General features: G+C 33.8%; 1 protein-coding gene across 1 annotated transcript; it reads right to left on the bottom strand.

Annotated features, from left to right (window-relative positions):
- Nucleotides 1-6,193: 6,193 nt before the first annotated feature.
- On the bottom strand, nt 6,194-11,128 carry LOC143578008 (RNA demethylase ALKBH10B-like). The gene is made up of 7 exons (XM_077061695.1): nt 10,576-11,128; nt 8,167-8,297; nt 7,969-8,086; nt 7,447-7,566; nt 7,241-7,356; nt 7,009-7,163; nt 6,194-6,933 (listed from the first exon to the last, which is right to left on the bottom strand). The coding sequence occupies exons 1-7, from the start codon at nt 10,994-10,996 to the stop codon at nt 6,447-6,449; spliced, it is 1,548 nt and encodes a 515-aa protein (XP_076917810.1). The 5' UTR covers nt 10,997-11,128; the 3' UTR covers nt 6,194-6,446.
- Nucleotides 11,129-12,368: the final 1,240 nt, after the last annotated feature.

Genomic DNA, 12,368 nt, shown 5'->3' with positions numbered 1-12,368 from the left:
GTTACGTATAGACATAATTGTGTACGTTATACGAAAATACAAAAAAACATTAATGATGTTTAAAGAAAAAGTAATTTTTTTAAAGTATGCCTAGACTATACTATTAGAAGTTAATTAGGTTTTACAACTTAATATGATAAGACACATCGTCGTTAAGACCATTTAATTTTGTTTTTCTCTGAATCCGTCCGTGAAATCAATCACTCTCATTACTATATTACGATATGCATAAACGTCAATGAAAATACTGTTGACACAATACGGAGCTACTGAAATTCAACTAATTTCAAATAACAGAAAAATGGCTTTCATGAGCTAGCTAGATTGCTACTGTGGAAGAAGAGTTGGAGAACATTGTTTTGATGGAGTATTGATCCAATGAACTAGACACGTTACCGAAGATATATCAGTCGCAAATTATATATATAGATAAATATCAAATAGTGGTGTCACAACTTCTTTTTAGAATCTTACTTTTTAGAATTTATACTTTTAGTTTCATCATTGAATTAAGTTTGTTAGTGGTGGTATGTTGGCTAAATTGTCTTTTGCTAAGTTCTATGTAATTAGACTGCCAAGGTACGAATCCTCTGCTTTGGCTGTCCATAGTTTTTGCCTACTTATTGTTTTAACTTTGTTGATGGGCAAAGATTTTTTTTTTAATATAATAATTTGAGGATTGAGTTCTAGAATTAGTTTCGGTATCATAACGAATTTAAATGATACCAACTAAAGTCGCATCGCCTCGTCACCGCAACACCCGTGCTGTTGTTTATTTAGTTTCAGTATCTTAACAAACCTAGCCAATAACAAAATTATTTTTTATGTTTACTTCTGGTATGATAATGCACCTAATCGTTACCGACCGTCGACTCGCCGCGGCAATGCCTGTGTTATTTTGGTATTTTTTTGTTTTTAACATGTCAATTTTTCGAAATTATTTTTTGGGTTTAGTTTCAGTGTTGTGACGAATCTGCAGATACCAACCGAATTTTCGTCACAATGCCTGTAATTTGTCAACCGAATAAACGTCGTTTTACTTATATTATTTTTTGTATCATAAGCTGTGCGTTTACTAATTTAATTTCCTATCAGATACCGACTATATATGTGTGTCGCTTTGATCATAAGTTGTACGTGTGCTGACACTATTTTGGGCGTTCACATATATTTTTTTGATTTAGTGTAAGTGTCGTGACGAACTTAATCGATATCGACCGAATTTACGTCTAGCCGTCGCCGCCTCATTTCATATGGAACCTAAAAGTGGCTCTATTTCATTATATTCAATCCATATCCCAATTCCATTCATTTAATATACTTTTGGTTATTTAATATACTTTTGGTGTCATTCACATAACAGATGTCATTTCTAAGCTATCTCTTTGAGGTTACCAAATAACCATGCATAGCACTAAATAGGGAGCCGCTGAATACACCAGCTACGCCTAGCATGTGTAATGGGTGCATAAGGATATTTTGCTCAGCCTGGAATACAATCATGAAGTTGAAAGTACCAGAAATTCCTAGAGACATACCATCAGAAAAGCTTCCTTGACCAATTGGGTAGATCAAGAAAACAGCAGTCGCAGCTGCAACAGGAGCTGAATGTAACAGCAATCCAAGGTCACATAGCCAGACGGAAACTAAGCTCCCACTCACGACCCATGTAACAAGCTACACCAAGTAAGAATTGTAGAACGATTAGTTCATAAGGACCACCATTGTATAACCATTCATCAACAGATGCTGCTTCCCAGATTAGGTAAAAATGCAAACCTATAGCCGCAGAAGTAGGAATAATGGCACCCGAAATAATATTGTTTCCGTAAAGTAAAGATCCAGAAACAGGTTCACGAATACCATCAATATCTACTGGAGGAGCAGCAATGAAGGCGATAAAATTCTAGGAATTCTTTGATAGTTAGAATAGATTCGGAGACCCGGCCGGCTGATCCGTTTTAAATTTAAAAGATTTCAGTAAGTACTTTTCCTATTCCTTCTATGTCATAGGGTAAAAACCAAAAAATATTTGTTGTTTTCTCGATGTTTTCTCACGTTTTCGATAAAACCCGCTTGTAAAAGTATTTTAACAATACTTTGGCTGATATTAGTAGATGCTACTCGAACCTCGCTTAAGATATTTGGTTACAAATTATATTTGGAATAATATATATATATTTTTTTTATCAACTGTCCAACTTTATTTGATTAAACTAAAAGAAAAAAAGTAAATAATTTGTCATAAATCATTTAGAATTTTAACTAAAAAAGTTAAATAAATAAATATAATAAAATTTTGATCATACAATTAGTCGTAGGGATGAGCTTGGGATGGTACTGACACCGATCCCTAAAATTCGAAATATTTGATACCGGTACCGAAATGTTCGGTTCGGTTCGGTATCGGTATTTCATGCAAAATTTGGGAAATACCGGTACCTTACCGATACCGAAAACTAAAAACTTAGTACTGATTCGGTACCGACGATACCAAATCTGTACCGAAAATGCTCATCCCTAATCCGTCGCGACACAAAAAAATTTAAGAAAAAAACAATCACAAATATTTACTTTTTTTTAATAGCAAAATTTCACCTTGCCAATATTTGAATCCACCCCGAGCCTCTTCAACGAATGTGGAAACCTAAATAAAAATAAGATTTTAGGGCCTTTTATAACAATTGTTAAGAAAAAAAATTGCTTACTATAAGTTTTCAACTCATGATCTATGTACTTTAGTAATAACTAAGCCTACCATCACACTAATACATTACTTTGAATTTATTTCACCTATCATAATATATCTATATATAATATTTTTTTTTTAATTTGAAGACCTTAATTAAGTGTTGGCCTAAAGCTCTAACTTGTTTTTGTTGGCCCACACGCCGGCCCTGAATCCACAACAAACTTACGTTTGTAAGCGAAAACATCATACCACTAGACCAATAAGTGAAGGGCGTTGCAAATACTTGCTTAAAAAGCTAAAGCAACTACCGTTCTCAAAACATGCCCAAAAACTAGTATTTGTTTAATCATATGACCTATTATTCAAATGGTATGATGTTCTCATTTACAAATGTGAGACTGTGAGTTAAAATTTTGCAAACGCAAGGCAAAGTGTACAAATGTTAGATTGTGAGTTAAAATTTTGCAGACGCAAGGCAATATGGAATTTTGCTTCCAAAAACAAAAGGTCGTAAGTTAGCATTTAAGATAGTTTTTAACGGTCCCAAATGATCGTTTGTAGTGGTGCCCTTTTTATTTGCTTTAATATCTTTCACTTTCTCAATGAAAAAGATAACGAAGACACTCGAACAAACAACACACAAGTATAATAAATCAAAAAGTTCATACTCGTGAATCATTTTAACTTGTATTAAAAAGGCTCCTCTTTTTCGTGATATGACCTACCACTTTAACATCTCTATCTTTTTCATCTTTTATCTTCCATTGAATTCTCATTAAAACTCCCCATTCCGTACCATGGACGTTTATGAGCACAACCTAGTCGAGTCAGGTTAGTCCGTGCTCGACTTGGTTAGTTTGATATCGGTTGAATTGAGATGTATCGGGAGGTTTAACAGGGTTGAATAGTTTATCATGTAATTCCATATATATAATATAAATACAACTTTAACTCAAAAATAACCCAAATACACTCATAAACATCACACATGAACCAAACATTGTAAATGAACAACGATCGAGTCAAATAAGAAGTTTGGACTTTTTATACGAAATTTATCAATTACAAAGGATGTAAAGAAACTAACATCAGATTTGCATGATAAAAAATTAGTTGATTAATGAATCTCCGTTCACTGTGTTTACTCGTTTCAATTTATCCGCTAGGTTAAAAGCCTTTTTTTTAATATGGGTTGCAAAAAATATAAAAAATCTTTTGGACTTAAAACCAGTTTGCAAATTTAAACTGATATTTTTTTTAAAAAAAAAGGGCATTCAATGTTCTAGCAAAACCGCTCAAAAATACCGGCTCAAAATACCGGCTGTCTTACCTAAATCCGGTATAACCGGTTCAACCGACTGGTACTTACCGGTTTGTAAAACATTGCATATTGAATTTTAAACCAATTTCTTGACATGATTTTTAAAATTGTATTAAAATAATTAAGCCATAATAAACGAGTATTTTAATCTCTTTGATTTGAGTATGATATTGTATAGTTTTTTTCCCTTTTTTTAAATTAACTTGTTACATGATTACCGTGTCTATGTTTCCTAATGTATCACGCAGACACCACTTTAGTGTGTGTGTTAAAAAAAATCGTGTCAAGATTCGAGGTTTTCGGTTTGAAAAACAGTCGAGAATAGTTAGCCCGGTGGGTAAACAAGCCAATTTCAACCAATATTTTTGCGAGTTTGTTACGGCAAGTTCCAAACCATGCGCTATTTGAATAGCATTAATTGTTACCCATTTGAGAAAGAGGGAACATGATGTGGAATGTAGATGTGATCCATCAAGGAACATGGAGCGTGGAATGCCTAGTCAACACACATTTGTCGATATTTGACGACTTAAAAACGATGCTTTAAAGGTTGGAAAAGAGTGGCGTAAACAAGTTGGTGTTGTCAACATTATTAATGCCTCAAACACCATGCCACCTCAATATTTTAAACCATTTTCAAACACATATTCTACAAACTACATAATTGCAAAGAATATTCCAACCATATGGGACCGTTATATGGTAATAATAATTTTCAATCATCACGAAAATACAACCCGAATCAGGTACGAAAGAAACATGTTTTGGGTTAAAAGGGTTACGTGTCTGGTTGAATTTATATTATGACATGTATGTTAATCATGATAATCTATAACTCTTAAGGGGGTTAATGTAATGATATGAAATGAAACTGAAACTTTAAATTGATTATTTAAAAATAAGAAAGTTTTCAATAATTTGGATGTTTGTTTGTATTAGAAAACTGATTTGAACTTGAATATGTTTTTAATTGTGTAATATGTATTTACAATTTTCAGATGCTTTTGTTTTAGAATAGATCGACTTGTTTACAAGTAACTTGTTACCTCGTTAGCAAATCAGGTCTGTGGTAGAGGTATGAGTTATCCGTGTTGTGGCGTATCAAATTTGGGTTTAACATTGTGACATATGCGGTTAGTTGTGTCATATTCATATTAGGTTGTGTGGTCACGTTTTCATTAAAGACATTATTATGAAAATTTAAATAATAAGTCAAAAACGATTTAAAAATAATATCAGTTTAAAAATAATAATTCAAAGACATCGTGGTGCGCAACCTTGTCTCATGGAACTGTCGGCCCACTGGTTTATGAACAAGTGAGTGTCTTCGATCTTTTAAGAAATTCTTTGTTGGCGACGTGGACAAGACTATAAGAGTTGTTGTCCAACGTTGCTAATGCAAGCAACAGTCGCTCAAATCCATCACGTCGCCTAAGTTATACAACAGGTGGCGCCTTCTAATTGGACATACAAACATGTCGAAGCGTCTGAAAAATATGTTGATGGAAAAATGTTTAGAAGAGACATTTCTGGAATTTTGTTGGTCTGGGAGCATTTTGTTGACTTCCCCTCAAAAGAGAGTTGGAAGAATTTTCTCATCTTCAATTTCCTCAACTAGAAGGCAAAGACTTTTGTATCTTCTTGAATAAGAAGTTTCCATATTATTTAAAAAGGTTTTATTTTCTCAAATATCAAGTTTTATGTTATCATCAACTAACAACTTGAAATGTTTTTCTTTTTCTTAAACTAAATGAAATCAAGTAGTACATTAATGTTTTGACAATTTCAAGCAATTTGATCACATTTTCCATTCGATTTTTCTATTTGTTAATATGTAAAAGAAAGGATGTATTAAACTTTTTACAGAAAGTACGAAAGAACAAGAATTGCAAATGTAAAATGATAAAGACGAGGTAGTCATTCTTTTTAAGTTTTTACCGAGATCAAATTTGTCACACCGTACGACACATTACGAAAAAATTCCTCATCAATATTTTCAAGTTCACCGAGTTCTAGAGTCAGCGTTGACCATGTGGTATCAAAGAGGACTTGATCCATCAAATTAAGCTTGAGTAGTTCGTTTTATCCTCACACAAAACTCAAATCACACATCTCTCACCACACCCGCTTATGATTAATAGAAGAATTATGTAAAACAAAGTTAGAGACGAACATTAATATATAACAATTCACACTTTTAATAACCTTTAAAAGATTTGAACTACAACCTCTATAACTCTAAAGGTGACAATTAGACAATGACAACATGGGATGTATTGTAGTCTAATCATCAATACTAAAATCCTATTTCGCTCCATAATTAAGGTATTAATAAGAAAACTCATCTTAATTTCAAACACCAAAGCCTTGATTAATTGTTGTACACTAAAACAACCCCAAACAAACCACAACACTCCACTTTTCTCACATGTCTCAAGCCACACTAATGCCCGACTCAGCGGTTCGATCCAACTTATGTGCCTCGGTTGATGCATGCAACGCAAGAAGACGCCCTCGTTGAGCACGAGGCGGTAAATGCTTGGCGGGTTTTTTAGACCCGCCATTCCATGGCAAGAAAACACCAGTCCCACCACGTGGTAACCTTCTAGGGCTCATAACCATGGGTCGAACTGGAGCTAACATTAGCGGTTGTGGGGCCCGCATTGCACCCCACTTGGGAAGAACATGGGCTGAGTCAAACCCGTCTAGTGGCCCAGTTGCGACAGGTGTCGTTAGTGGAGTTGTAAGACCGGGTTGCCAAACGGTCATGGCCCCGCTCATTGGATCTTTTGGGGCTAAATTTTTGTCATAAGTGTCTATTCGGACTTTGAAAAACGATACACTTATTCGTTTAGTCGGAGATTGACACATGACGTGGCGGGCCATGTCAGCACTGTTTCCTCTCATCACTAAGAGTGACCTGTGAAGATTAAAGATATAAAGTTGTTTATCTTTTTTAGTTTTATAAACAATTAAAACAGTATTATTAACTTACCCTTCATTGAGAGAAAGCATGAGTGGCCCTTTGTAATTTCCATCATTATCGCATACTAAAGTGCGCCCGAAAGCCATTGTTGAATCAGATAGAACAAGTGTAACCATAGGTTGCTCTAGATGAGGTGGTTTCAAGAAAGGTTGTGAAAACTCCCCCTAAGTAAAGATATTAATGTTAGATGTCACATTTATAATTGCAAAAAAAACATAACGCGTGTAAAGTTAAGTTATACCTCGTCAAAAAAGTTTATAATACAGCTGTTTGGTCGCCTGTTTTCAGAAATTAAGTGAAACTGGATTAGATGGTCAATGACACCTTCAAGAGGAGCAGGAATCGGCTCGATATTACCTGTCGACATTTATAACGCGATCATAATGCTACATTTTGTTATCAAATATTTGAGTCTTGAATTATATAATAAAAGAATTATGTGCTTACTATCTTGGGATTTATTATTTGTAGCTTCATCTTTTACTTGTCCAAATATTGGAGCTCCAAACTGAATAAGCTCTCTTTTGATTGCCTTTGATTGCTGATTGTACATAATAAAAGTCTCACCTACTCACCGACAATCAATAACATGGTTATAAACTTGTATATATGAAATTGCATTTACAAAAATGTATGCAACTTTTTAGACAATACTGTAATAAATAAATAACAAGAATATTTCAAGTTAAAGCAGGACTCATGAATTCCTATGATAATATTAAGAAACATGGTCTTTATCAGAGTTAAGGCAAAAGATACTGGTGTATTATATGGTTTTCACAGTTTTCTACTTAAAAGCGATTCTATGTTAAAATGTCCTCCTTCTGGCATATACTAGCAAAGCTATAATTAACTGGAAATAAAATCAATTAATTTCCAAACCTGAGCAATCCCTTACTATCTCAAAACTTCGTCCCGAAAGGAAAAAACAAGGTTAACTACAAAAGCATCACGAATCACAGGATCCACCTGAGAGTTCACCATTTTGGCCAGCGACTCGAAGCTCAGTTACATACTCGGTCAACTTAGCTAGCTCTGTCGTGTTAAGTATGTCTTCATACAACTTCAAACCTCTCACAACATTCACCTGTACGTCAAATATTCTTTCAAATCACAATTCCAACTTATTCAACAAATTCAAATGTTGAAGTTAAACATAGTACTCACCATATGTCCTTTTACAGACTCCTTGGCTATGAACCCTTTTGTCATCTTGATCTCTGCACGCCGCGCCTCCCAGTCTTCTTCGTTTGAGCATATTTCAACGCTTTCGACCGGTGTATCCACTTCTTGTAATCCTGTAGTTTAAAGATGATTAATTAACTAAACCGAGTTATATTATCTTTCTAATATTAATATGACGTTAGTAATGATATCATGTTAAAAAAGAGAGATTCACCAACCCTCCAAAATTCTAATGGGACCACACCATGGTCCATATGTAGCACTATATCACTATTACCAATTAACCACCGAGCACTAGCACCGTTGTTCCATGAACATAATACGACAAGAATTAAAGGCGATAACAGTATGGCACTAACTTACTAGAAGACACCTAGTCCCATATTCTCAGTACTCCTAGTGGGCATCATCGGTTCTACACTTTTGGTCTGTCATTTTATCATTTTTGTTCTTACTTTGTTCTCAGTCGATAATTATGGAAATTTCTTATCATTTTTGTTCTTACTTTGTTCTTATTTATTTCAGTTGTGTATGGAACTAATGAGTGGAAATCTAGGATGCACGGAAACGCGACCAACCAGCCGTACCCCGTTCCGGAAACTCGCCGGGGACGGAAACGCCGACGGGGACGGCCGGAAACGTTTCTTGACCGTTTCCTTCAAGTCGGGGACGGTCGTTGACCGTTTCGAAAAGTCAAACGATGTTTCGATACGTTTCCAGAACTTTGAGGACGATTTTTAAACGTTTCCGCAATTTAAAGGGTATTCCGGTGCCACAAAAGTATTCCGGCGAAGGATTCCGGTGCCGGAAAATCGATGAAGAAGATGGAAGAAGAAGAAGAAGTGGCGGCTGAATGTGTTTAGGTTAAGTTATAGTTTAAGTTTAAACATTAAACCCCTTTATCTTTCAATTGTTTGCATCTAGTACCTAAACTTTGTTAACATTTATATAAATAGTATTAAATTAGGTTATACATTTTAACATTTAACCCTCACTATCTAGACTAGTTTACAGTATAAAATTACAACTTGTAATTTTATACATAAAATGTTTAAATGACATTATATATAAATCAAATTATATATTTATTTATTTGTTATTAATAATTAATTACCTATGTAATATATATTTTATTTTTTTTATAAATTTTTTGCCGTACCCGTTTCTTGATCTTTTAAGTTTTGCCGTTTCCCGTTCCCGTACCAGTTCCCGTGTAATATTGGTGGAAATCAGAATATGAATACAATAAACGTATCTCACTTTAACTCCTTACTATGTATATAATAATATCGGTTTACAAGCATTTATCCATATATAGTAAATCTTTCTGTTTTTTAAATTGAACACAAATCTTCTGCGCTTAAACTTTTGCCATAAATGTTTTTAGATTTGAATTAGTATAGTTTATTTTATTTTCATAAATTAACTGACCACAAAAAAGTGTAAAAGTTTTGCCCCAAAATATATTTTTTATATACTTGTTCTCTTTTTTAAACCTAAACATGCGTTTGCAAGTTGCAACTGTGTTTAACTTTTTTTCTCAACATTTTGGTATAATTTTTGTGACTTCTCTAACCGATATAAAAATCAGTACCGATATTTGTTTTTATGATTTTCGATCAATATAAAACGTGAGTTGGTTTCCTATTTTATATCACGACTTTGTTCGTCTTTATGGTTTTCAACCATGTAAATCACATCTAAATATCCTTTTTGACAAATTGCAAATACTCGTTGGATATTTTTCAGTTTACTATACCAAGTGTCACTACTATACCATTACCAAACCGATACCGACCTAAAGTAATACTAAACTAATATTGACCGAACTTAATACAAATACAATCAGGATTCGGGACAGCTGAACAGAAAACAACAAACAAGAAATGATGCATCGGTGACGTTGAACATAACGGATCTGGAACGCAGAATTTGGGTAAACCCCACACATCTCGAGGAAAATGGATCAAAAAGATGTGAGAACGCAGGTATTCCGAAGCTTGTTGACTCAACGTTAAAAAGTCACTTTATATAAAAATCAGACCTCGAAACTGTACCCAAAATCCTTGGGAAATTATAAAAAGTAATTGAAATATCACTTTTATTGATTCCCATATTCACTCGTCTTAAAATTATTTAATAATTTTTATAGAACAGAGACGTGACAGAGAAAGTAGGTGAGAAACTTCAAAGTCAAATATGTTGTGTATCATTATTCTATTCAATAAAAGTTTAGAAAAACAATAACCTGTAAAGCGTTTTAGAATTATTTTAATATTTATGAAAATAATACTAATAATTATACCGAGATCTGAACGGGATTGTAACAAACTTAACAGACTAACAGAATCAAATGAGCAATAGTAATAACAATAACAATAGTTTGTTTACCTGCATCTGTTATCCCGCTCTTCGGCGAATTATCATCAACAACCTCACCGCCATTAATATTATTACCATCAATATTTGCAAACTCCTCAACCGCGGCTGACGAAACATTTCCGTCGGCAAACTTCAATTTCTCCTTATGTTCCACCACTTTCTGAAGCTCTAGAGTGACATCAGCGATCGAGAAAAACTTCTGCATCTGTAGGATCGGGATCCAATTCAACCTGCGTCGATGTATAGCCGCGAACACCGATTCGTACTCGGTTCGTCCGCCTTCAAACTGAGACAAATGACCGCACAAAGCGTCAATGATCGCGTTCGCAGCCGCAAACTCGCCTCGGAACCATGAGATTATCGCGTCCTTTGCAAATGACTCCGGCATCATCACCGGCACTTGATCCGCCACTCCGGCTGCCAGTGCCATATCAATTTGTGTAATATAAGATAACCCGTTCAATTCGTCCAACGAAACGGCGTCGTACGTATAATATATATTATTAATTTATTATAGATTAAATGAGTTTTGAGAATGAGAGAGAGAGAGAGATAGAGAGGATGTATATGTGTGTATGTGTATGTATATGTATGTATGTAGGTTGTATATATAGTGAGGGCGAAATGAATGGAGGAAACAAAAGATGTTGATGAAAGCGAGGGTTTGGTTTCTGGAGGGTGGAATTGGCAAGTCCGTCTGTAGGGACACTATGCTGATGTGGCAACTTCTAGTACGTCACCCTACGCAGCGTGGGATTATTTTATTTGGGTTTACCCAGATTTGCAAAGTATTATTATTTAAATGTTAGAATATTATTTTTATAAGGTAAAAGTTAAATTGTAATTAGCGAATCTTAATGATGTATTATAAAAGTGTTGCTTTATGTATTCATGTTTTTACACATAAACTTAGTTGTGTTGTTTGAACTTTGCTTGTCAAAAAGATACGACGACGTCTTATTTTTTACATGTGTGATTATGTATTACGTCTATTTTTATCTATTTCTATTGGTTTTCTATATGCGTGAAACATGATGTAAAAATTTGTTTATCTTATACTTTATCATATGTTTAACATCAACGGATAAGACATGATGAACTTGTAAGTTGTAACAAGCCAATCTTACATTTACTCATAAATTCATAAATTTCTTAGAGATCTGGGTGTATATTTTTTGTACTCTAGATATTTTAAGTTTTAAAGCTATGAACATCGTACGTGGAGTGGATTAGGATTTCATGGATTGTTTCTTAACTTTATACACCTTGTTAATTATGGAAGTAATTATACCTAACAAACAAAAATTAGTAGAAATGTAGAATGCGATATAGTAAGAAAGTTTTTTCTGGATAAGTACAAAGTGTTTACCATAACCGACTTGATAAATTTATTTTAGGGAACGGAAGTTTATTTTTGTAAAGAAAATTAAAAATGTTTTTTTATTTGTGGGATAGAATATTGCAAAATATTGTTTATGACACGTAGTAAACATATAACATGGATAACGTTTTCATCTTGTCTGATTAGAAGACAAGATTTGAATGCTATCGATGATTTTGCAACTATAAAAAACATTTAAGATAAGTTGTAAAATGCCTACACTTAAAGGTTAAAATGCATATATTCTAAACAGCTATTAAATGATTGCTTTATCAAATGAGGTGTCTAAATATCTATATAATGAATCAAATGACGTGTCTAAACATCTATCTATGAATCTCCTTGTCAGGTCACCGATTCCCTTTCTATTCATGGCATAAAATGTCACACAAATTTAAAATTTATATACATATCCTTAAAG

Source organism: Bidens hawaiensis, unplaced genomic scaffold, assembly GCF_021521415.1.
Source record: "Bidens hawaiensis isolate Kalapana, Puna unplaced genomic scaffold, B.hawaiensis_p1.1 tig00028994_1, whole genome shotgun sequence".
NCBI classification, from domain to species: Eukaryota; Viridiplantae; Streptophyta; class Magnoliopsida; order Asterales; family Asteraceae; genus Bidens; species Bidens hawaiensis.
The sequence above is the reverse complement of the archived record's forward strand: the minus strand, read 5'-3'. Positions and strand labels throughout refer to the sequence as shown.